The 27,952-nt window shown below is 32.2% G+C and overlaps 1 protein-coding gene and 1 long non-coding RNA gene across 3 annotated transcripts in view; one reads left to right on the top strand and one right to left on the bottom strand.

Moving 5' to 3' along the window:
- The window catches only part of LOC115883641 (disks large 1 tumor suppressor protein), a 1,010,644-nt gene that overhangs the window by 911,544 nt on the left and 71,148 nt on the right, over nucleotides 1-27,952 (bottom strand). For both annotated transcript variants that reach the window (XM_030902027.1, XM_030902024.1), the window contains exon 2: nucleotides 21,576-21,707. In XM_030902027.1, the coding sequence (XP_030757887.1) occupies nucleotides 21,576-21,707 (132 nt within the window). The remainder of the gene's footprint in view (nucleotides 1-21,575; nucleotides 21,708-27,952) is intronic.
- On the top strand, nucleotides 23,559-25,766 carry LOC115883651. Its single transcript, XR_004050419.1, has 2 exons — nucleotides 23,559-23,794; nucleotides 25,408-25,766. It is a non-coding gene; the product is annotated as an uncharacterized LOC115883651 (long non-coding RNA).

Raw genomic sequence — 27,952 nt, 5'->3', positions numbered from 1 at the left:
TCCGGTAAAACAGGAAGTGCCCAATAACAATTGAATACGTCAATCAATCCTAATTTATGTCATATACTAACATACCAAATCTCGTTTTATTATCTGAAAAAATAAAAAACTTATAGGGGTGAGCCATTTTTGAGACGCACCCGGTATATCAAAAAACTACACCAAAAATGTTATGGTTATTATTGGACTACTGCAGGAGGAACTTCAAAGTTAATACGCCTAGCTTACTGTTAAAATACAGAAGTTAATATTTTTTTTATGTGTAGCCATTTAATAAAAAATAAAGTGCCATGATGTGTATCCTTTGCGACAACGATGTGTGAGGAAATAATTTTTTTGGTAAATTTTTAAATTTTACTACTATTTTTTTTTAAATAGTAGTATAAAAATAGTAATAAGTGTCTTATTTGTGTATTAGTTCACACATGTATTGACAGAATTCCGAATTTTTGCCTAAATGCGTTGTGTCACTTGCTACGTATACTGAGCACATAAAAGTAACAGTTTCGAAACATGTGTGTGCAATTCGCCTTAAATGTGATAAAATATTGCTCACTGGGCAATCCATCGACAGTATTATATCCATTTGCAAGTCTGACTCATTGGTGCACATTATGTGTAGTATGATTATGTACCTAAATTCAACAACTTCCGAATTATGAAGTTTTTATTTTGAAATGTTAAACCAGTAGCGGATTAAGGGGGGGCGGAAGGGACGGTCCGCCCCGGGTCCCGTCTTTTAGGGGGCCTCCGAATCTTAACAAATAAATTTTTATTCAACTGGCAAACAAGGCCAATATGTGTTCAGTAGTTATGAAGCAGTTTGTAGATGGAGTATGCAAACCATGCGTATACGCAAACTATAAGCAGTATAAATGGAAGCAGATATTTTACTTAATTATCAATTATATCAGACCCCAGTAATTGTCAATGGCATTTTCTATTTAGGAAATTAAATCAAGGGGTAAGGGCTTTGTTTAAAATATCGAATAATTATTATTTTTTATATATTTTGAGACTGAATTTATTTATTTCAGCTTTTAAGTTATTTTTCAACGGTTTCATTATTTATTTTTACTGAATAAACATTTTAAATTACAACCAATACACAGCATAACTTATATTCTAGCTTCTTTACCGATGATGAGCAGTGCTGTCTTTAGTATATCGGGAGCCACGGGCCTGAGACAGCGAAGGAATCTGATACCCTCGGATCTCGTAGAACTTACAAAATCGCGATATTTTGTCGCGGTATTTCCCTGGAACGGTCGCGAAAGTAACGCGGCACATATGTGGAACCGGTATTTCCGTCACTTTGTCATCATTGCCATTAAATACATTCGGTAGGGGATTTCCTGATCTAATACTGCATGGCCCGTGAATGGTAGTATATGGCTCGTCAGCAAAATTATGTTCAATAATTTAATACTTCTAATTTATTAAAGTTGGGTTTGGAACCTTTGGTGTTATAACAGCAAAATAAAACACTAATTCACTACAATACACCAAAACACTTTACTTTTGCACTTACTTGTTTGGTTTGGTTTGGTTTGGTTGCATTCGTTTTTCGATTTAAAAATATTATTATAAGCTTTAAAAAATTGATGTTATCGTTTTTGAGGCCTTTTTAGAGCCCTTAATACTTCAGTCCCATCAGGTCCCTACGTAAAAACGGCTCTGCTATCTATAAGGATTTTTATTATAATTATTACAGTATACAGGGTGTCCGGAAAAACGATTAATTTTAGGTACAAGAACATGTATAGTCAAAAACTAACAAATTTTAAAAACGAAAGTAACGAAAACCTTTTCACAAGTGCAATAAAAAAAGTGGATTTCCATTTGAAAAAAAATATTTATGATAATTTTTTAATCGCTCAATTCCGTGATAGTTGTGGCCATTATTATATGACATTCGGACAATTTAATTTTTGAACTAGATAGCCACATATCTTCTCTTTATGGTACAGTGGCTGTAACAATCACTAAATTTGACGTTTAGGCTATGTACATATTTTTGACAGGTAGTTTTCTTCCTCCAAAGATTATAATCTTTTTTTTCTCATAAACGTTAGGTATAGAGTGTTTAATATTAAAATTCATAAAATTTTACAGAGAATTTAAATATGTAATAAAAAATTGGGACACCCAATTAAAATAAGAAAGTTGCTGTCAACTTCTGGTGCTTCCGGAAGTGCCGCCATATTGAAAATATTTTTAATCGATAGATCTCGTTGTGAAACAATGATATGCAAAAAATCTCGGATGTAGATATTGTAGTTCTTTAGAAACTTCTAATGCAGGCTCTGCCTGGGACACTCTGTATAAATACCTGAATTTTTTCAACCATTATAGATACGTCGTTCGATTTTTACAAAATGTGTATTAGAAGAATATCGTTATCTGAACAGACCGGAGGCCACATTTAGCTTCGCCACTCCGGGTCCCCGACAGGCTTAGTCCGCCACTGTGTTAAACAAAAATTTTGTAATTTCCAGACTTGATATAATCTCATTTTATACATCTATAAATGCTAACTTGAAAACTAATGTCAAATATCATTAAGTATCACAGTTTCCGCAGAATGGCATCGTTAAATGAAACCGAACATCGAAATTAATGAAATCGAATTGTTTAAGGGATATGTTTAAAAGTGAATAACTCGAAAACGGTTGGTTTGAGGTACATTGTGTTTATTTCGATTTTTGCTTAGAATTGAAGGAGGAACTGAAATATGCAATAATATACAGGGGGTTCCATTTAAAAAAATGAAACTTAAAACCCCTATAACTTTAATATTTAACTTTTTGCGATTAACCTCTCATATTTTATCTAATAATCGGCCGTTCCCATACATTTTAACGTACCATACCTATTTCGAACTTAAGTCTCAAAATTATTCTCATATGTCAGCCGGTATACATTTTATTGGCCACCATAGACTACCTATATCAATCTCACACCCCTAGTCCGTCCCTGGAGACGTCCGCACCAACATAGATTATATCTCACAAAATCCTCCAAATTATGTTTTATATCACCTCGGGCGACCAAGAAAGTGTTACCCGGGAATAGAACGAAATAGAGAAAGAATCAAATAAGAGGAAATAAAACTTGAGAAAGTGGCGTGCGGGGTTCTGTTCGGTTTCGCAAAATGGTCCATCGTCGTAGTTGGCCGCGGCGGCTAAATCATTTTCCGGGGTGTCGGCGAAGCCATTTTCGCTCGGCGGGAGCTTTTCAAATCGGCCAAAATAAATAACACTTATTTCGCCAATTCGGACGAAAGTTTGCCGCGCTAATCTGGTGCGGCGTCGCCTTTCGATGGCAAATATAAATTCGGAAAGACTTTTGATTAAAAAATCTCGATGCAACGAAACCTGATAAATATAGAAACTTTCTTTCATCACCGAAATAAAAAAAAGTGCGCAAAATAGCTTATGTTTTAGTAAAAGTAATAGGCCCCTTGCGGGTATTTTTTTATTGTCTTAAAATGATCATTTAGACCAGTGATTCCCAAAGTGGTCCAGGTGGACCCCCAGGGGTCCACGGGAGACTTGCTGGGGGTCTACGTAGGCGTGAACAAAAAATGGGGGTCCATAAGATGTTAATGGGGGTCCACGAAAATTTATCTGCTTTTGATAGTAAAGAGCAAAAATGTAAGCATAGTTTTTATAAGGGCCTACCTACATTGTTTTAAGTACCTATCTAAGCAGATAATATTTTAATAAGGCAAGCGACTGTTACTTGTCCAAACTTGCGTATTCGATATTACGTACAATTTCGTGTACAGACTTGCAAAGCGCTATCCGCCCGACAATGCTTAATGCTTGTTCAGACATGAACTTGATCACCACTATAAATACTTGATGCCAAAGGCAAACGCATTCATTTGTTTCCGGAATTTCGAAAAAAAGGCGGAATTTGGAAAAAAAGTTGTGAGAAAATTTATATCTGTGTTTGCTAGTGCCGGAGAAAAGTAAGTAACCTACCTTTTTTTTGTTATAGTACTTAAGTATTTTGTTTACGTGTACTAGTCGGTTGATCACAACGGCCTGTATAGATAGGTAACTTAGTAATTTACAGATATTTTAATTGTCCTCTTTCGATTTGAAGACAAACACAGCACGTTTTATTCAATTGTTTTTTCACGAGAGAAACACTGCCTCTCTAAAAAGGCCGAATAAGCAATATTGCAGAGCAATTAATTTTGTAATTTTTCTTGCAAATAACTACTAATTTTATAAAACAGTAATTTCATAATCATTTTAAATTGGTTTTGAAGTAACTATTTTATCAAAACTATTCCTTTTCGGAAAGAGCGAGCGGTGCGCGGGCGACGGGAAAAGGGCGGGGCTTGGACTTCGATGCCAGTTTGTCACGTTTTAACAATGAAGCCGCAGACAAAAATACGCAAATACACGGAGCGCGTGAACTCATTGATTTAATAAAATGTTAGTTATCGTTTTTATGGACAATTTTGGGATTTCGACTTTTATTTTTTCCTACACAAATATGATCAGTATTCGATACTGAGTACACCAATTTTTTTATTTATACTATTAAAAATTAGTGGTAAATTATGTACTTTAAAATTGATACCGTTTTGTGAAAACGTCTGTATTTGTCTCAGCGGTTTATTAGTTGGTCCCTTTACAAGCCGTAATTCTATTTCCGCGTGCTGACAAAGGCTGCGGCGTGATACCTATATTCAGAAAAAACTTGGTTACTAAAACATTTTTTTTTACAGGTAAGGTAACTGACACGAAACATGGCTACAGCAAAGAAAAAATGTCGACAATATAGTATCGATTATTTGAAATATGGTTTTGTTCCATCAGAGGCAGACAAACAATTGCCCATGTGCCTATTATGCAACAAAGTTTTGAGCAATGACTCTATGAAACCATCAAAGCTCGAAGATCATCTAAAAAGGTGTCATACTGATAAAATAGGTAAAGATTTAAAATATTTTCAAACATTGAAAGAAAAATATGGAAAGAGACCCACCATGCACAGTATGTTCGCTTCAACATCTCAAAGTAACGATGATGGCTTGCGGGCATCTTACAATATCTCATTACTTATAGCAAAATCTGGAAAACCGCACACTATCGGAGAACAATTAATTTTACCCGCTGTTGAAGAGGTTTTAAAAACTGTTTTGCACAAATCTCCATTTGACGTACTAAAAAGAATTCCATTAAGTAACAATACTGTACAAAGACGCATTGATGAAATGAGCTCTGATATCGAAAGCTTTTTGTGCAATCATCTGCAAAAAACTCATTTTTCTATACAACTGGACGAGTCAACGTTACCCAGTAATGAAGCATTACTATTGGCATATGTCCGATTTATTGTTGAGGAAGAAATTCACGAAGAATTGCTATTTGCCAGAACTTTGGAGACTGACACTAAAGGCGAATCAATATTTAATGTCCTGAGTAATTTTTTTACGGAAAAATCGATCCCATTTACAAACATTATTTCAGTGGCAACAGACGGAGCTCCTGCAATGGTCGGGCGATATCGTGGGTTTATAAGTCATCTCAAAAGAATTATACCAGGACTTACAGCTATTCATTGCGTAATCCACCGACAACATCTTGTGGCAAAACATTTAAGTGACAGGTTGAACCAATCTCTTCATTTTGTAATAAAAGCTGTCAACAAAATCAGAAGCAATGCATTGAATACGCGTTTATTTGCTCAATTGTGCGACGAAAATGATGAAGACTTCCAACGACTGCTCTTACATACTGAAGTACGCTGGTTGTCGAAAGGTGCATGCTTAACGAGATTTTACTCTGTTTTCGATTCCATATTAGAGTTCTTAGAAAGTAGAGATCCAGATTTAAAAGAAAACTTGATCAAATTCAAAGCAGACATTGCGTATTTGACAGATTTGTTTAAAAAATTTAATGATATTAACTTGCAGTTACAAGGGGACAGCCTGAATTTAATAAAAACAAAGGGGATAATTTCGGCTTTTCTTGGGAAATTGAAATTTATGAAGCAAAACATTAGTCGGCGCGAATTCTCTCAATTTCCAAACTTGTCGCAGGTAGAATGTATTGATGAGGATATCCATACCTACAGTCAACATTTAAGTGCTCTGCATGATGACTTCAAAACCAGGTTTGAAGATATACTGACGATGGATATACCACCATGGATCATAAATCCATTTGATGAAACGGAAGTGGCCAATGTTGTATTACAAGAGGAGCTGCTCGAGCTAAGCACTAATGAGGAGCTGAAGGTGAAATTTAGAAAAGGCTACCCAACATTTTGGCTGCAAGCAGAAATACCCGAAAAATATCCTGGACTGTGGGAAATCGCAAGGAAATTTTTAATAGCTTTTCCCTCGTCATACCTTGTCGAAAGGAGTTTTAGTGCCGTTACAAACCTCTTAACAAAAAAAAGGAGCAAATTAAACATCACAGAGCGGGGGGATTTGCGGTTATTGCTCACAAAAATAAAGCCAAACATTGATCGTTTGCTGACACTCCATCAGATACATCCTTCCCATTAATTAAAATTATGACCTGAACCTATATTACCTATATCTTGTAATTCTATTCTTTTAATAAATAAAGTGATATAAAATGTACCATTTTTCGTTTTTATTTTACATATCGGAATATAGGGACAGAACTCAGAAGTGACACAATTTTTATTTTTTGGCGACTTTAAGAATGTGGTAGAAATGTAGCAGCAGGGGGTCCACCGAAACCAGTAAAATTTTGAAAGTGGTCCACGAGAAAAATAAGTTTGGGAACTACTGATTTAGACCCCAAAAGCACCTCTGCAAAATATTTTTAAAATATCTGGTGTATTAATGCCGTAATAAACGGTTAAAATTCAAATTGATGAGAAACCCGCTAAAACGTCGGCTTTGACCTCGCTTACGATAGTGACGTCACGAGGTACTATCTTGTTTTGACATTCTATTCAGTTATGATTTCCGACGAGGTTTTTTACTAATTTTCGAATGCAAAATGATTTATCGATACTGTATGGTACCAGGTTGCAAAAGTACGACACTTTCCACTCATGGAAAAAATTTAACATTAGCATATCGAAGAGAAACAGCGAAAAATCTGGCTCTAGAAAATAAGACACCCACTGTTCGGTTTTTATATGATTCAAAATAAAAAATATATAAATTGTAAAATTAGTATTTTTTTAATGGCCATAATGCGTTCTTTCAAAATCATCGATCAACTAAATAATTTCCATAGATCCAGTGACGTACCGTGACTTTGAATTTTGAGACCAAAAACTGACAAATAATTTGTCAAAAAATCATATTACAGCTATATGTTTTATTTTGTATAAAAATGTTAACTAATAAATTAAAATAATTATATTTCTTCCCTAACTAAGTGGTTTTATCGCTATATTTAACTAAAGCTAAGTACAACACAAATCTTAAATACGTGAACTATTATAACAACAAATACATCGTAAAAGACTATTTTGGTAGCATTCTGAACGAGGATTCAAGTTAAACTTTTTAGAAAATAATATAAAGGAAAAATGAACCTGCTCGCAGATGCTTGTTCCGAGTAAAATCCTGGAGCTCTATGATTTGCTTTTATAAACTCTGGCACATGATGCAGAATTTCATGAATCTCTTTGGAGTTATCTTAATAGCTAAGTTGAGTATTTCCAATCTAAATTGTTCGATGTCATGTTCAAAATATTTGTTTAGTGCTTGACCAAAACAACTCGAAACTACTTGATTGAATGCAGAAAACACTGCAATATATTTATTTCCTAAAAAAAATGTTTAGGTTTTTGCTTCTAAAAACTTTGAATAGGATTCTTTACCGGGCGATATCGTCTTCAAAACATCCACTTTCTTTAAAAGTTGTCTGGCGTTATTTCCGTTACATTTTCCATAATGATCTAGTTTCAATCCCGCTTTTTTTATCCATTCTGTTGCAACATTGGTATTCTCCAATTCAAGACAATCAAATAGTTTTTGAACCACACCTACCAAAAGGTGAAGCTCAAGAGGGGGAATATACTTTAAGACAGGTGTTTCTTCGTCGCCAATGATGAAAGGTAAGTTTATACAGTTTTCTAAAAAATAATTGCCCCTTTTTATATGGTTCATTGAACAACAGTTTAAAAAATACAAAAAAAATATTTCAAATAAAAACGCTTACTAAAATCTTTGGCTTTTGTTATATTTCCTCCAGGTTGTTGCCATAAATTTGTATTTTCTGTAATACTTTTTATAGTTCTGAATGATTCTTTAATTTCCATTTCCTTTACATTTACATCACACCATGGGCAAGTGTGAGTGGATGAATTTGACTGAAGACCAAGGAGAATCATAATAAGCTTAAAGTCAGCGGTAAAAGTATAGGAACAAATTCCACATATGAACTGCAGATCTAACATCTCAAAGAGGATTTTAATGTTAGCATAAGATTCAGACAACTTTGGTCCTAAGATAATTATGAATAGTTTATTAATTCCAGTACTTTTATATTTCTTGAAATATTCGGGATCACTGGGCTGTTCTGATTTTTTTTTATTTGAACCTTTTTTTTGTAATTTTGAGTTTACTTAGTTGCACGCGTGAGTTTTGATAAGTGGTTCTTTGTTTTTTTGATGCTGAAATTTCCGAATATTTCAGTAGAACGGCAGATTTTATCCGCTTGTGGTAAACTGCCTTACCAAAATCGTACCTCGTGACGTCACAACCAATGGTGTAACGTTTTCGTGTGACGTCAAATTTAAAGGTCCCCGGTGAAGTTTATAAGCGAAATTATAAAATAATTTGCAATTCTTTTTGGAAATAACATCGCGGGGGTGCTACGTGTTGTATTTATAAAGGTCTTTAAGTAGTTTTCAGGTGAAAATTAAAGTATGTGCCAGTAGCCTATTCAATGACTTTAGTTTATGACCATTCTTACATGTTTCCTAGCATAGTGCTGAAAACAATAATGTCATATCGTTTCTAAAGTTAGTCACTTTCAATCTATAACAGAGTAAATTTTGTATTTTGCTGTTTATCATGTTCCCAACCCTGTTTTGTATCCTTTGTAGAGAAACAAGCTCTATATACACCACTAAATTACGTAATATATTTCCATTTTCATGTTGTGTAAAGTTTATTAATTTGACTAAGAGGCTGAAGTAATCAATCTAAAATAGTCCCAACAGAAACAAACATGTAACTTTTGATTTAAGAAGTTTCCAAAAAATAATAAATTATACGGGGTGAGTCTTAAATAAGTGCAAATATTTTTAGGGGTGGTATATTTCAACCCCAGAATCACGAATATGAGATTTTTTTTATTTTTATTTATTTTAAAAAACATAATATCTTAATAATATGGCTTGATAATATAGCAAATATGGTAGTAGATTAAATTTACAAAAAATAAAATGCAAAAAAGAACCAGTGGTTCAATTAGCAAAAAATCACTTTTTTGGAAATCTTCAAAGTAAAATAACTCGGATATTTTGGATTTATTTGAAAAACGGTAAAGGGAAAATATGTTTCCTTTATCGAGATCTACTAGCCCTGAAAATAGTTGCACTTATTTAAGACTTACCTTGTATATAATATACAGGGTAGTCCGAACTGTATTCCGGAAACTTCGGCAGCATATTCTGCAGATAAAAATAAGTAAAGAAGTTCGTATAAATGGATGACCTAAAATGCTTAGTTTCGGAGATACAGGGTGTAGAAGTTTTATTTTTATTTTGATTTTTTCCTAATAATTTCTGAAGTAACGTCAATATTTGATTGAAAATTGGTATCTCGGAGTTTTTTGACATAAGAAATTTGATTTTGATGTCAATATGACTCCTACTTGTAGAGGGCGCCACCTACATATTTTTTAACTGGTTTGGAGAGTAATAACTTTTCGTCCGTACCTGTATAAAACTACTGAATAAAAAAATATACATTTACGACGTTTTCTACGTAAAAAAGTCTCTTGGTAAAAATCGCTACGAGTAATGGTTCTCGAGATATTTGGAATCGAAATTATCAATACCTGTCGTCATTGTCATTGTAATGGAATATTTTAGAGCAGACAACAAACCAAGCTTGTTAAAACTTTGTCATGTGTTTCCGCCCTTAAATTGGTATTTTTTCAGAAGATCGTAAAAACTGTTTAGAATGAAGGACCCGTTTCTCTGGGAAAAACTAAATATTTTTCTGTTAGGTTTAAAATCCCACGTCCATAAATTAATATAATACTGCTTTGAAACAGCTAGAAACGACTAGCATCAATCATTAAAGCTGTAAAACCCTAAATTTTAACTTCGAGATTATATAAGCAAAACCCCTAGAAAGCAATAAAACTCTAAGACGACACTCTTCTCACGATAGACCTCCCACGGGCCAATACAAACAGATTTTGGATAAAAACAAGTATAATTGTTAATTTAAATATTAAAGTAAAGTTCACGTAATGATATTCTGAAAATTAAGGACTGTCCTCCTTTTTTTTATCCAAAATATCCAAAATTATGTGAAATAAATAAACATATAAGATGAAACAGCGAAACCTAATGAAATCAAATTATAAATATGATTTGTTTTGGTTTTTTTAAGGACAGACCTTAAAATATACTTTAGTTAGGGTTAGTTTTAATCATGTGTAATTGTGTTTACGGTAATTATAATATTTACACGGATATTAGTAATAATTTGGAAAATAACGTAGAAATGGTCATAGTAACGACATCTGTGACAAGTAAAGCCAACTAGACCGGGAACGACAGGGTAGTTGAGGTTTTCTCAGACCAATCAGACGGTTCCTGAAAAGCGAACCCGAAGAGGATTTGAGAATGGCTCGGCTTTTGGTGGTTCCCTATTCTTTTTACCCGCCCATTTTAAATATTTCGAGGTTTAGGAAAATAGATTTTTGGATCAGTTCGGTACTGACTTTTAAATTAGACGGTCGAATTTTCTCCGTGTAGATCTTATATTATCCAGTGGTTTCTTTTTAATAATTTTAGTAAGTTTTCGATTTAAAGATTTTCTTTAATATTCAATTCTCAAGTTAGGAAATTTTAAACATTTCATGTATAAAGATTTTTAATTTGTTGTTTTAGATTTTCTTTAATATTTTTTTTATTAACGATTTAAGACTTTCTGTTTGTTCTAAAGGCTTTAGTAAAAGTTAGATATCATCACACAAATGATTATTTTACAATTGTTCTTTTTATTAAATTCTAATTTAAATCCAATTGTTCAGTTAATATTTTTTTTGACATATTAATTTTCTAGCAACGAAAATTCTAAGAGAGATTTGAATTGTACGCTAATTTTAGATAATTTAGATTAGACTAATAAGAAGAATATTTTATATTTATAACTTTATCACTTCTGAATTTTAATATCATTCTTTAATTATTTTTGATTAAATTTCTTTCCTTTTTTTTATATTTCGTTAATTATAAGTGTCTTGTTAAATCTTTTTCTTTATTTTATTTATTTATTTTTTTATATTAAATATAGTTAGGTGTTGTGAAAAATCGGCATTTTATTTTTGAATCTCACCTTTTCTATAAAATATTAAACTATCTAAAAGAACACTGTGATAACCGGTCGAGTGGTTTAATCTAAAGAATAAGTCCAAGACCGAAGCGGGAGATCTACAAGGGGATCAATGAAGTCTTCGACAGGTTCTTGTTGTTGATGAAATGCTGACGGATGTTGACGTAATAAGGTAAGTGGCAATAGAGTTTGTAGTAACTGAATTTAGAAAGAGCCCTTACCATAAAAGTGCGATGCCTTAATTTCGATTTTTAGCTGGTTATATTTTTGTTTTTATATGTAAACGATAAACTATATTTACGCTCTGAAAAGTCGGTGTTCTCATTATCCAAGTTCTGCCTACCGCTCAATAAATTATTTTAATTATAATTATATAAAGGCCACACTACCATGTTAACGGACAAATCTGGAAAGTTTTGTCACATAAAAATTGGTGACAGCTACGGTGGGATACACAAAAATTAATTTGTAGTATGTACCCAGATTATTGTTTTTGATTTTATTTTTGCTCTAATTTAAAAAGTAAAGACTAATTTTTTTTTTCGATTACTTTTAATTTCCTTTTGTGATTTTTAACAGTATTAGTAACTCTATTGAGTCCTCATAATTGTAACAAATGTAACTCTTGTAACTCTTTTTATAATCGATCGGAAATGTATTTACTAATATGTTTTTATTAATGGATGTTAGTGATTAAAATGTTATAATTCTATTATTTTTGATGTTTATTCTTGGTTTATTGTATTTGTTTTAAACATAGTTGTAGCACAAGGTCTTTTCAGTTTTTTTTTGTTTCTGTACGAACGCAAAATTTTATTTGTTGATTTAAAGTAATTTCGTTGGCGATATTTGATATTATTACTTTCTTGAAATGCATTCCGTATTATTTATTTTCTGATTTAGAAATTTTGTAGAAATTTTAAATGATCTTGGTGTCATTGATTTTAAGTTTTTTTTTTCTCTTAAAGAATAATTGCCAGAATATGTTTTTGCATAAAGTAGTATTTGTGGTAATTCAGAATATTTCATCTCAGGATAGTGTTTTGTTTTAAGAAAGATTCATGAAATTTCGATAGATGTTTCTTTTTATTTCATTAAAAAAAAAAGTAAAGGAAACTTAAAGGTTATTATTAAATCGATTGCGATAATGGTAATTAGCGTAAATGTTTATGACAAAGAAATCGCACAGGTAAATATGTCAACATCTGTCAGCAGCAGGAACAATGGTCAACTAAGATTTTTTTTTGGTAATTAATAATTGCACGTAATGTTTCATAGATAGAACTAATTAAAAGTCAGCGAACTCTCTCGACATGCAACGAAGTATTCACATGTCGTTATACAGTAATAAGTATTGTTGTGGACCTTTGTTTTTTGATTAAAATATTAAATGTTTTTTTTGGTTTCTGTAAGTGTTATTTGTGTAATGGAATAACTGTTATTTGATGAATAATTTTTTATATGCATTTCTGAAAAAAACTAAAATTGTATTACAGTTGGACAAATGGAAAAGTCAGCTGTGGTTTTTTTTGTGAAATAGTTGCAAAACGTATTAGGCGTTTTGGCTTGTTGAATAGTTATTACTTGGGTTTGCAACAATTGACTTATACTGCAGCATACTTCATTTATTTTTTACTATTACTTTTGATGCTACTTTATATTCATTTCCTTATTCTAGAAACATAAATAGAAAAAAAAAATGTTCTCCGTTTAGAGAGTTTAGGTAACCTTTGTAGGTAACGAATTCTAGATGAAAATCGATGCACTTGTGAACTGGAACCAGATGTTTTTTTAAGACCCCAATTTCAATAGTAGGTACCTGGACGGGACACAATGAAACGACGGTTACGTCCCAGAGAGCTTTAAATCTTTTACGAGGGTGTTTTAAAAAGTAGTCGTCGAAAATAAGAGAATGGATTTTTCGACAATAATTTAGATAGGGTACTGGGTTATGCATGTAAGGTTGTGGAGAAGGCGATCTAATTCACTAGCAGCAAATTGGTCTATCGGGTTCGGATCAACGGATCCTAAAAACTATATACAGGACGTTGAATCTGGTCTAGGGACTTACTAAAGGTGGCCTAGACATGCTCCGAAAAGCACGGGTAAACAGAAGGAAGTTATTGCACGAAAGGAAGAGATTTTAGTGCAAGGAAGATAGAGGATAGAGTGTGGACATATCAGATGTACGCCTAATTTATTTACGGATTTGTCATTCACGACAATGAGTGCTGAACCTGCGTTCACTGATAAGGAGGTCAGTGATGGCGTAAGAAACTATCGACCAGAGCGTGCTGAGAATTCGGAAGGAGGAACCCTTGAATTGCTGTCTGGGATAAAAGACAGTGGCAGTAGCAGGTGGGGGAAAGGAGAATCGCCCACAGCTAGTAGCACTGGATCCACTCTGGTCGGCGATTTTACGCAAGTTAGGGGAAGCAAGGTATCTTTATACATAACGGCTCTACACAGAGAAGGCGGAAACGCTCATGGACGCCGTAGGACGGAAAATTCGAACCCTCAATTCGAAGATTGCAATAGACAGAACATGTATGCGAATAACCCTTGGAATAAAAAACAATAGACTAGAACGTACTCGTGGGTTTAACGCCTAAGGTTTAGCGCAGACCGAAGGATCAAGGCTTGGTTGCATGCAACCCTGACTGGTTAAACTCATGAAGAAATCAATAATATTGTAATTACCTGGTTATGATTGTAGTGTATCTGTATACACCCGGGTCCCTGCACACACTGGTCTTAACCACTGAACCACTTTGCCGTCAACATTTCTACAGTTAACGGCTACAATAGAAAACCTATCATAATCCATCAAAAATCACAATAGATAACCGTTATTTGCATACTGAATGGACAGCCACACAACAGACCATATTAAAATCCACATTTTTCATACTTCGGTACCTGTAAAGAATTAGGCTCGAGCGTTATGACCATTTCTCCTTCAAGGTCGGATAGGTAATCCTCAGGAGGAGTACACTCAAGTTCAGATGGGGTACACTCAAGCTCATCTGAGGTACATTCAAAGGTTGAATGTGGGCATCTGGATATGGCGGAGCAGGAGATGGTAAAGAAATTTCTCCAGGAATATGAGGACATATTCGCCCAAGAGGGTAGACCGCTAAAAGCTAAGGCAGAGTGATTGCATAGACACGGGAGATGGGAAAGACATTTCTCCAGTACACCTTACATGGGGGAAAAATCAGTGATACATCGGATTTTTTGAAGATTAAACATCATATTAGAAGAAATAGAAACTGACAGAGAAAGGCTTAGTATAATTCAGTATAGGTATTCTAAAACATTAAAAAGCAGTAAATGTTCATAGTAATAATAATTTGCTTAAAATGGAATAAGGTTCAGAGTAATAATTTGCATTCAAAGATACATTGAATATATAGAGTTTTCTTTTCTCTCTTGTGTTTTATTGTTGAAAATAAGTATCTATTTTTTTTTAAATATTTGTTTAAATAATGTGTAACATACGTAAGTAACTTTTATTTGCCAGGATGATAATACAGTTTTTTTTCATTATTTTTCTCTCTCTCCATGCGTTAAAGAAATTATTTCTTGCTCTGAGCCAAGTAAAAATAATGATAACGATTATTTTCAAGTATTTTCTTTTTCAGATTGAACTAAAAATTTTTTTTTGTTTGGTTTATTATTTTTTTTTTGTCTAATTTGGTTATTAATTTTTTTTATATTATTTGTTTAACATAACTAATATCGTTTTAATTTTGAATGATTGTTCTGTTTGTTTGATTTAATCTAATTTACCTATTTTAATTTTCAGGTGGTTTTTATAAATTCACTTTCATTATTAATTTTTTTTTTCCAGATAATGTTATCTATTTAGATAATTAAAATATATGTCTGTTTATTCAGCATTTATAGGTATATACAAATCTTTTTATTAATTTTTTTCTACACAGGTTTTTTTTTGAAATCAGCTGTTGGCAGGAAAAGAAGTTAGTTTACTACTAAGAGGCAATAGCCACCTTAAATATTTAATTTTGTTAGATTTCCAGGTATATAATATAGGTCCTTTTTAATGACTTGGTCTTGCCAACATTATTTTGATGTGGTAAATTTTATAACTAGATAACCATAATAGGTATTTTATTCTTAACTGCAATCAATTTATTTTCCATTATTAATTTTAGGTACACCGTGAATTTTATACTTTGAATGATATTTATTCATTTTTGGTCTATTTAACATTTATTTTATCAACTAGTATTTCTTTTCCCAAGCTTTTATTTCTTTTTTCCAAAAATTTTGATGTAATTCTTGCTTAAACTGTTTACAGGGTGTTATTTTAGTAGATCACGTATTAGAATCACGAATAAAGAAATATTTTGAGTTTTAGGATACCTAAATTTTTTAAAGTAACCAGGAAAATAAATGCTGTAATATTGTCAGAAATTCTAGAGTTTACCTGATAGATCAGATGCTACAAAAATGCAGAATTATCTAACTCGAGTTCTATTATAATATATAAGAAAACCTGATGTCTGAGTGTGATGGTCAAAATATAGAAAGCTACATACAGGCCCACCTCGATAAGACATTTGTTGTAAAATGGGAATACCGGTGGTGTTTGAAACGTAAAGAATGTGAAGGAAGTATGAACATAGATGTGAAGTCGTTTTCAGTGACCAAGAGTAAAATTTTCATCGTTATTAACGTATTTTGTTTTCAAAAAATTGTTTTTTTGAAAACATGTTTCTCTTGTAAGAACGTTTTAATTTTTTTTGTGTTTTAGAAAGTTAAATATTTCATAGGATTCGTTATTCTGACAATCATCCATATTACCACTGTTGTTTTATGTTCATTTGCTGAAATAATGTCAATCGATAATAAAGTGGAAGGTTTTGACTGTTTTCGAGGAGGAAGTATGATGTAGATCCTGAGTTCAGCGAGATGTTCTCCGGAAGACTATGTACGTGAAGAATGTCACATCAATGGTACAACACCAACTACAGAGTGATATTCTGAGGGATCCAGAGAAACACAGTAAATGGATGGTTAGGCATAGATACATATCAAAATTTCAGTACCCCCAGAGCGTTTTGAGACAGACACATATAACTGTTGGAGATTGGAGTAGACGTAGTGACCACAGTTAATTTCACGACCCCTCAGCCAACACTAAATATATAGAGGTTCTAACAACAAGATTGGGAAAAATGACATACACTATGCAGCAGAGAGGTTACCACGTTTATTCATGATATGCCTAACCAAACAGTAACACGGAGTTCGAGAACCTGGTTTTTCATACAACCACAGTTATGGCGATGCTTATCCAAAATGGAGTTGATACACAGGATGTTTTCGGAATGAGACGTAGGCAGGTACTATTGAAAGCCTATGTAAATGCTATATCCGAAAAAAATGAGCAGGATTTTGATGGAGGCAGTTGGAACGTAAATGCAAGTTTATGCAGAGAAAAGTCGGGGACAAAGTCAACAGAATGGAAAATAGGATGTTTTCCGTTCAAGTAGAGCAGCATGCAGATATCACAGGGATGCAAGTGATATGGCCGAATTTCGGAGGCCATCCAAATGAACATCACAGGTGAAGCCATGCAGCAATAGTTTCGGGAACATTACAGTACGTGGAGACTTTGATTCGCGAGCGCGTTAACGGGCCATTGACTTCGATCGGACGGTGATAATTCTGGACAGTGCACAAGTAAGAATTCAGCAAGTCAATGCAGAATTGAGACATTAGGACAGTGAAAACAAATTTTGACAAAGACAGTGAGCGTTAAGTGTTCGCCAAGACAGTGCATCAAAAGGTTGAAAAAAATGCAAACGACACGAGATTCGAGAATACGGAAACGCAAATCGGTTAAACGCGCGCGGAAAGTAAATCGCCGAATCGCGGTCCACATCCAATAGGAGTCAACGAACAATCAAGGAACTTCAGTTTAGTTAAGTACTAGGTAGTATAGTTTTAACAGTTTGTAACAGGAATCATATCGTGAACCTATTGTTTTGTTTGTTTTGGCCATTATTTTTTTTTGTGTTAGATCTTTTTTATTGTTTTTTTTTTATTTCAGTGGGTGTTTTTTCTCAATTTCCTTTTGTTTTGATATTAATGGAACCAATAGCTTCACTCTAGGGTAGAGGGTAATTTGTAATGGAATATTTTAGAGCAGACAACAAACCAAGCTTGTTAAAACTTTGTCATGTGTTTCCGCCCTTAAATTGGTATTTTTTCAGAAGATCGTAAAAACTGTTTAGAATGAAGGACCCGTTTCTCTGGGAAAAACTAAATATTTTTCTGTTAGGTTTAAAATCCCACGTCCATAAATTAATATAATACTTGCTTTGAAACAGCTAGAAACGACTAGCATCAATCATTAAAGCTGTAAAACCCTAAATTTTAACTTCGAGATTATATAAGCAAAACCCCTAGAAAGCAATAAAACTCTAAGACGACACTCTTCTCACGATAGACCTCCCACGGGCCAATACAAACAGATTTTGGATAAAAACAAGTATAATTGTTAATTTAAATATTAAAGTTCTAGTTCACGTAATGATATTCTGAAAATTAAGGACTGTCCTCCTTTTTTTTATCCAAAATATCCAAAATTATGTGAAATAAATAAACATATAAGATGAAACAGCGAAACCTAATGAAATCAAATTATAAATATGATTTGTTTTGGTTTTTTTAAGGACAGACCTTAAAATATACTTTAGTTAGGGTTAGTTTTAATCATGTGTAATTGTGTTTACGGTAATTATAATATTTACACGGATATTAGTAATAATTTGGAAAATAACGTAGAAATGGTCATAGTAACGACATCTGTGACAAGTAAAGCCAACTAGACCGGGAACGACAGGGTAGTTGAGGTTTTCTCAAAAGTTAGATATCATCACACAAATGATTATTTTACAATTGTTCTTTTTATTAAATTCTAATTTAAATCCAATTGTTCAGTTAATATTTTTTTTGACATATTAATTTTCTAGCAAGGAAAATTCTAAGAGAGATTTGAATTGTACGCTAATTTTAGATAATTTAGATTAGACTAATAAGAAGAATATTTTATATTTATAACTTTATCACTTCTGAATTTTAATATCATTCTTTAATTATTTTTGATTAAATTTCTTTCCTTTTTTTATATTTCGTTAATTATAAGTGTCTTGTTAAATCTTTTTCTTTATTTTTATTTATTTATTTTTTTATATTAAATATAGTTAGGTGTTGTGAAAAATCGGCATTTTATTTTTGAATCTCACCTTTTCTATAAAATATTAAACTATCTAAAAGAACACTGTGATAACCGGTCGAGTGGTTTAATCTAAAGAATAAGTCCAAGACCGAAGCGGGAGATCTACAAGGGGATCAATGAAGTCTTCGACAGGTTCTTGTTGTTGATGAAATGCTGACGGATGTTGACGTAATAAGGTAAGTGGCAATAGAGTTTGTAGTAACTGAATTTAGAAAGAGCCCTTACCATAAAAGTGCGATGCCTTAATTTCGATTTTTAGCTGGTTATATTTTGTTTTTATATGTAAACGATAAACTATATTTACGCTCTGAAAAGTCGGTGTTCTCATTATCCAAGTTCTGCCTACCGCTCAATAAATTATTTTAATTATAATTATATAAAGGCCACACTACCATGTTAACGGACAAATCTGGAAAGTTTTGTCACATCATTGACATAAATTAAACACGTTGACTAAATAGTTATTAGACTGAAATCATAAATAAGTTTTAAATTAATAATAATAAGTTTTGTCATCATTTTTTTGCAGATAAATTTATGATTAATTTAAAAAAATAAAAATTTCCAAAATTTATTTTTTCAGTCAAATAACTATCTACTGAACGTGTTTATTTTTTGTCAATAATGACATGTATTGACTATAAAAAAAAACAAACAAACTTTATTTGTGGCTAATACAACTCTCTCGCCATAATATCTGGCAAATTGTCTCTGGGCACCGAATATTAACTGTAAACTATGGTCTGAGTCAACACTTAATTTCCCCTTTGAGATTTCCTCCACTTACTTTTAAAAAACACGAAACACGCGTAGTAACACAGTCCAAAATGTAAAATATTTATCATTTCTATTTGACATAATTTGATACAAAATTATAACCTACAATTTGGCAAGAGTTGGACAAATTTTAAGTCGAGTTCATACGCATCGGCGTCCGTTTGTCGTTCATCGTTCCGTTAAACCAATAATATTGAAATATGATCTGTCATTTTTGAAATATACCAATAAAACTGGTTAAAAACCATAAGAAATGACGCATGACGGATTGATATACAGACCGGTCCACCGTAGTAGTAACATAGGCAGAACCGGACGAATTAGCGTATACCCGTCCGCCGGATAAAAAGCAGGCGAAAAAATGCGATAAAATAAAAATAGGTAGACATGTGATAAGAATGTTTCAGAATTTGTATTTATTCGTGTTTTAATAGCCAAAACGAATACATAGATTCTTGCGACAGTTCTCGTGTAAAATTTATTTTTTAAGTAAAATAATGGATGTTTACGAAGTTCGTGAAAAAATTCAAATTGTAAAATGGTATTTCCATACCATTTTACAATTTCCATTTCATAGGTTTTATCGGGATATACAAACAATTTTTCCACAAACTTTTGTAAATAGGCCAATTCCATCTTTACCTACTATATCAAGTTATTAATAATTTTGAAACACATGGGTGCGTGTCCCCACAAAAACACAAAAAGCCTGATGAATATTTGAACAATACTTTTCCCAACCGTTTAATTAGTGGATATGGAACTATTTTGTGGCCCGCTAGATCACCAGATCTTTCTCCCAATGATTTCTTTTTGTCGGGTTATGTAAAATCCAAAGTGTATGGTCATTATAGGGCTAATAATCTGGATGAGCTTCAAGTAAAAATACGAGAGGCTTTCCAAACTATTAGCCCTAATATGTTAGCCAATGTCAGACGGGGATTTTACGACTGCCTAGGATTCTGTCTAGCACAAGAAGGTGGTCTTTTTGAACACTTGTTATAACTTTTTTTTATTTAGAGTAATATTTTAGTTTTTTTTTATTTTATTGATGTATTTGTTAATTTTGGAAATGAGCTTTGTGTTTAGAGAATTTATTTATTTTTAGTTTTGTCTTGTAAGCACACTCAAATAATAAATATTTAAGTACTTTTATTTTAAATGTTACCTTAAATGAAGGTAAACACTTCTTGGAAGGCACTCCTCGCGTCGTATTCCTAGTTTGTCACTACCGACCCATCCAATCACAACTGCAACTGCGTACATACTGCGTACTGCCTGACTAGCCGACTAGAGAAGTATCTAGCCCTAGCAGTCAACTTTTAAGCTTGACCAATCAGGTTGGTTAGCGTGGTTATTTAAAGTGTGTTAATTCATTTGTGTTTGTCAAAAACTCTAACGTGATTGGTCGGGCCTAATAGTTGCCTGCTGGGGCTAGACACAAGTGCCGACTAGTCGGCGCAGTGAATCTCGACTAAGAACGCACGTAAATTCGTCCGGCAACTTGCTATGTTACTACTAGCCTGGTCTTCTCTGTATAAACCCATCCATAGTTAACTTAAAAAATATTAGAAACTTTTTTTTAGTTAAATAAATGGATTGGTATGGACGTCATCTGCTTTTTTTTTCTGTCATCGTCTGTCGAAATCTTACCTGAGAAAAAAAAACCAGAGTATATCTAACCTTATTAACTCTATTGATTAAATTAACAATTATTCTAAAGGACTAAATTATTATAAAAGTAATTTTCACCGTACTAAATTGTGTATATTTAGTTAACTGTGTTGCCAACCCTGGTTTTTGCTGTTTCCAAAGAAACAAGCTCTATACGCTACCGAATTACGTAATGTAACCATTTCCGTATTATGTAAAGTTTGTTAATTTGACTAAAAGGCAAATGTGATCAATCTGGGGGAAGCCAGACCGAAACATAAATTAATAAGTTTCGTCTTTGGAAAGTTTCTGAACAGAGAGTGAAAAAAATCCTACCTAGTAAAGCTTGAAACAGTCGTGATTTGAATATTCTGATCACCCTCTCGATAGCCTGCCTCAGCGTCTGATCCTGAGGCCGTATCAACTTGGAATGGTAATCCTCCAGGAGTTCCAAGGCACGATGGGCTTCTGAAAATAGAAAAAAATATGTAAAACTTGGAAAATATGTAGGTAAGTTAATTTAAGTATTACTTTTATTGGTTTTGAATCAATTATAAGGTAAGAAATATCTGTTAATTTAGTATTTGGAAGTTTTTCCAAATAGAAAGGTCACGAAAATTTTTCTGCGGAAATGCATAATTTTCAGTTTTTTAACTTTAGAATAGCTGAAATAAGTTACATGAAAATACGTTTCTGTTTTTCATTCTAGACATTTTTCGAACACTAGATATTTCTGCAAAAAACTTCTTGCGAAAGTGTACCATTTTTTTGGGTGCAACAACATTCAATAACTCAACTTTCCCGGATATTCAACTCTCCCGAAACAACATTTTATAACTTCATAGTTTTTCACACCGATTTGATCAAAAGCAAAAATGGATTCATGCAGTTCGACGAAACAAGTGAGTAAACAAAGTGGTCCTTACATAATCAAAAAATTAAATAGACATATACTATGAGAGGATAAAATATAATTTGCAATATTAATGGTATACTTTTTTATGTCAACTAGCGATTAAATGTTTTATGAACATCTTCTAAAATTATAATTATGTACCATTGCTATCAACAAAAAAGTAGTACAAGAATTAGTAATCCCAGATAGAACTCCGGGTCTATAAAGATATGGAGAAGTTGATATCGCCGTCACTATGAAAACAATATCCTAATAGTTTTTATCCCTAATGCATCTGCAATGTTCCCCTTATGGGAACCCCATCCCTTAATCGCGTAAATATAATCGATTTTTGCTCTGAAGTTAGGGGCATTTTTTAAAAACTACGTGACACTGACACAAGAATTCTGATGACACTGAATTATCAGTTTGAAAGAAAATATTTTATTATAGACCAGCAGATTATAATAAATCATATTTTGTTGCGCTACTTTTTTTTTGATCGCCAATGGTACCTTTAAAAAATTTCGCTATAGCCGAAATAGCCCTAATTTGGCCCACTAGCAAAACCGGTGATAAAACTATGCTCGCTACCGGAGTTGAACTCATCTAAAAAGTTTTAACTTGGATAATAAGTTATAATAGAAGTTAGACCCTTCTGGAGATATCAAAATATCTACTTTTTATTTTATTTTTTAGAATGAGGAAGATGCATATATTTTATTTTTCGCCAGAAACTGTTCAATTTATTAGAATAAATATGTGTAAATGCAAAAAAAAAATTTTTTCTTGAAAGCAGTACCACAATTTTATAAAACGGGCCATTAAAATAGTATGGATAACGCAAACGACGCCTCGCGAATTGAAACGATATTCTATTGGTCTGACGTCACCCGCCGTTCTCGTCGACGCGCGATGGTCAGCAGCAGCCAGACGTGTTCAGTTTATGTACGTATTTAGGTGGCGTACTAAGACATTTTTGTTGCTTTTAGCGTTGATTGAAGGAGCTTTTTATGCTTTTTTGTGCAGTTATTATTTGTATGTGTTGTGTGTTCTGAGCATAGACTTAGAATAAAATATAGACTACACTATTTACATTTAAGCGCGGTCAAATATTAATTTTTGTAAACATGTTTACTCCTGGGTGCAGCTGACCTCGGCCGTCTGAGTCTTTCGCCTCCAGCCTATGTTGTCACGTCTAAAATATTATTAATATTTTTTTTGTTGTTATACACATATATTGAGATATTAAAACTGTATTTTAATAAAGTAGTGTTTAATAGTAGAAAGATGTATTAAATAGTCCCTATACTACTAAATTATAAGTCGGAGACTATTTAAAAATGACAAATTCTTTACAATTTGGCAACACCCATCAATCGCCGGGTCGCCCTGTTCATTCTTTATTCTCTCGTAGTAGAGCCATAGTAGAGTAAAGCACTTGTCGTAAAACCTTGTTGTCACAGTTTCTCCATGGCTATTTTATTGTTTTTATTGGATGTTTTGATTTTGTATTTTTTTGGATTCGATTTTCTTAGTGTGTAGTGTCGGTTTAATGTTTATTTTGATTACTTTTTATTTAAAAACTATAAAACATGGTTCGTCAGTGCCAAATTTGTAAGAAATTGGACTATTTAAGTCCTGGAACAACATTCCACAGGTAAGTCAAATTTACTATTTTAACGTCAGTGGCGTTGTAGAAAGGCGCTTATTTAGATAATAATTTAGTAAATTATAAACCCTGGAAAATCTGTATTTTTTATATTTATCATTTACGTAAAGGTTCTTACTAACCTCGTTATTAATATAACGAGTAGATACATTATTAAGTACATAAGAAGTAGACACATTATTTTCTTGGGCATTGGTTAATTTAATGCTTTTTTTTATGAAAAATGTGTTTCTTTTTATTCTAAAACCATCCTTAGAATCTAAAATAACATACAGGAATTCCAGAATGATATTCCATTATGAAACAACAATTTTTAAGGCTTATTATAAACTATAAACAATCGAGAAAGTCGAAAAAATTACAAGCTACCAAACATTTTAAAATACCAAACATTCCTTATTTTTTTTCAAGACTAAAATATTTTACAAACATTACTTTTTCCCTATAGTTTCACATCAGGTATAGAAATAACTACGTTTTTATGATAGGGTCACCATTATGATAACAAAAATGACGAACAATGGTCCAGAAATGTAAACAAGTACATATTTTTTGTAAATATTTTTCTTACCGCTTGCATTTTTGTCCATTATTATTTCACAAATTATACAGGGTTATGTAAACCAGGTAGATATTTCGTTTTTTTTATATTAAACAAAGATAAAATAAATATGCCATTTTAAAATTTATCCAGTACTTACCTAGAGTTTTTTCTTTTTTTTTCTCGACTGTTAATCTATTATTAATTTGTAATACCGTATGATCGAAAAAAACGGCGTCCAGTTGGCTTGGAAAAAACCATCGATACATACTCCATATAATTTTACATATAAAATGACAGCGATCTTCATTTCATAGCCATCGCTGACGCCGTTTTTTTTCGATTATAAGGTATAATTTTCATTTTTTCTTTTATAATGTAATATCACTTAAGTAATATCACATATAATCTGAAGATAGTTTTAGAATTAACCAAAACGTAAATCTTTAATAAAACAATCTGTTATTATTTGCCATATATGTATGTATCCAAGAAAATAATTTACATATTATTATTATATGTTTTACTGTTTTTTATCTTTATTTGAAACTCAGAAATGTTGCATTGGCTTTCTAAAAAAATGAACTTGTAAGTTTTTAAAATGCTTCGTTTCGGAGATACAGGGTGTAGAAGTTTCATTTTTATTTCGATTTTTTTCCAAATAATTTCTGAAGTGACGTCAATATTTGGACGAAAATTGGCGTTTGGGAGTTTTTTGACATGAAAAATTAGATTTAGATGTCAATTTGACTTTTACTAATAGGGGGCGCCACCTACATATTTTTTAAGTTATTTGAAGAGTAATACTTTTTGTCTGTATCTATATAAAACTACTGAGAAAAATTTACATTTCCAACGTTTTTTACTTAATAAGGTCTCTTGTTGACACTCGCCACAAGTATAGTTCTCAAGATATTTGGAAACGAATTAATCAATACATTCTTCATAAATTATTTGGAAAAAAGCGAAATAAAAATGAAATTTCTACACTCTGTATCTCTGAAACGAAGCATTTTAGGACATAAATTTATACTATTTTTTTTACTGATTTTATTTGCAGATTATGCTGCCAAAGTTTCCTGAATACAATTCCGACCACTCTGTATATCAAGATATCCCCCATTACGTACTAGTTTTTCTTAATAATTTTCTATACATTTTCCAACGCCAAGATGTACCAAGCGCATACAAATACATCAAGCTTCAAACAAGCTTGCACGTTGACAGTAATACCTACAGTAATATTGTATTATATTAATGTAATATTTTTGAACCAATGTTCAATATTACTGTAGTAATACTGTTTATACTCATGCCTTTTATATTTGTTTGAATTTGGTGCATATTTCCATTGAATAAAGTATAGTCACCATTACCATTATTATACTTACTCTATAATAAAGACAGTAACGAGTTAAATAAATGTAGTTTTCATTTTATTCACTTCCTAAAAGCTTGCTTTAATGGAACAGATTCCTGTTTTTTCTAATTTACATAATAAGACATCACTTTTACCGGAAAAAAAAATTAAACAATTATAAAGTTTTTTCTCTTTCTGTTCTATTATATCTATAGAATAGATCCTGTTTTGATTAATATTAGAGTTGTAAATGTTTGACTAAAATTAATATTTTATTAAATTAATAATTTATCATCAATTTCAAAAATTAAATAATTTCGATTATTAAAATTTCTTCTATAACACGTACTTTATTATTTTTATCGTTTTTAGACTCTAAGACGTTTTTTTCTAAGTCCTAAACTTTGCTTTATATTAAACTATTTTCTTTATCCTAAATCTTAATAATATAAAAAGTTTAAATACGATATATTTTAATTGAATTATAGCTTCATTAAAATAAAAAAATACCCGCCTATGATACGGAGAGTGCAGGTGCACTGAAGAAACAAAAAGACAGTGTTGCGTTGGGCGGCAGAGCCGTCAGGAAGCGACCGTTACGACGGAGACAGCCTATCTATCGCTCGTGTCGCACTCGTTAGAGCCAAAAACAATAACACAACAATAACAAGACGTTGTCTGTCCGCATCTTCCAGCTATTTATGAATGAGATGCTCAGTCTATATTTTATTCTAAGTCTATGGTTCTGAGAATTTTTTAAGTAATGGCAGATTCCGGGTTTGTAAAAGCACAATCAGATAACTTGCCAAAAGTCGATGCTTTTATGTTGGCTGCTTTTATAAATACAAATTCCCAATTTATTGGTGCTGAATTACGAGGAAAAAAACAGAGAGGTATGTAACATTTATTCTTTGTAGTACTGAGGCATATTTAAGTATAAGTAGATACCTACTGTTACGAACGTTTTATATAGTTATAAATATTAATGTTATAAACATATTTTTCAGATAAGGTAGGGAGACGTATGGAGATAATGCTGTAGGTTATGTAGAAGTGAAAAGAGACAAAAATATTTGTTTAGTACGTGGAAAAATAACTCCAGAGCATAGCGTGAAACAGAAGGTTTTTTATATATATTGACACCCCCTTGTTATTTTTAAAGATTGTTTTTTTTACGAAATTATATGAAATAAATTGTTTATCAGTAATGAAAATATTATACAAGGTGTCCCATACGCAAACGCCAAAACTAAGTTACTTTTTTAAGTGAAACACCCTATATATTTTTGGATTCTTCTGAAATTTCTAGATATTCTAGATATATTTCATGTATAATATCCTATACCTATCTTCAAATGTTTACGAAATATTGGCAAAAATACCTACAATTTTCTGGACCACCTTTTTTTGAGACACCCTGTATAACTAGAATTAATTTTAAAAGAGAGTATATAAAAAACCATGCAACTTTTTATTTAATGTTTTCTTCTAAAACTTGCAGTTAAGGCTGTATGTGGGTGTCAAAATATAATGAATAACCCTGTATATTCAAATTTCATATACCTACGTAAGACAATATACATAAATATATGAACTTCAAAAGATCTTCAAAGAACATCAAAATGATCTTCACAACAATAAATCGTAAAAATAGAGGATAATTTAACGTTTTTCTTTTCATCTCTTCTCATGGCTTTGGACCATTTTTTTCTGTTTTCGCTCATCCATTACTATTTATAAATATCACTAATTACTAATTATGTATTAATTAACACAAATAACTAAAATTTTGAGTCGGATTCAACAGCGGTTAAAAGCAAACTGTGTAAAATAAACACGCGTCTGGCTCCACTCAACCAGAAGAACGGCGGGTGACGTCACAGCGGCAAGGCGCGGTAGAGAGCGTTTGCCCGGCCATTTAAATTAACAATATTTAATTATTTTATATTAGATGCATTTCTTAACCGATATCAACGATTTTTTTTTGTTCAATTTGTAATTATATGAACTATTTTTTAAAACCATTATTTAAAAACATGCATTTTCCTCATTTTCACAAATTATCATTGATATATCATTTCGAAAAATATCGTTGTGTGTATACAGGGTATACTATATGGGTATTTCGCCACTGCACTGCAAGATAATCTACAAAATAAAATAGTTATTTTTTGTTCAAACACTTCTGCGTTAAACCCAAACGGAAACTACCGTATGATCGAAAAAAAACGGCGTCAGCGATGGC

The sequence above is a fragment of the Sitophilus oryzae genome, unplaced genomic scaffold, assembly GCF_002938485.1.
Source record: "Sitophilus oryzae breed Bouriz unplaced genomic scaffold, Soryzae_2.0 scaffold_1974_pilon_pilon, whole genome shotgun sequence".
In the NCBI taxonomy this organism is placed as follows: domain Eukaryota; kingdom Metazoa; phylum Arthropoda; class Insecta; order Coleoptera; family Curculionidae; genus Sitophilus; species Sitophilus oryzae.
This window is presented reverse-complemented; position numbering and strand designations above follow the sequence as displayed.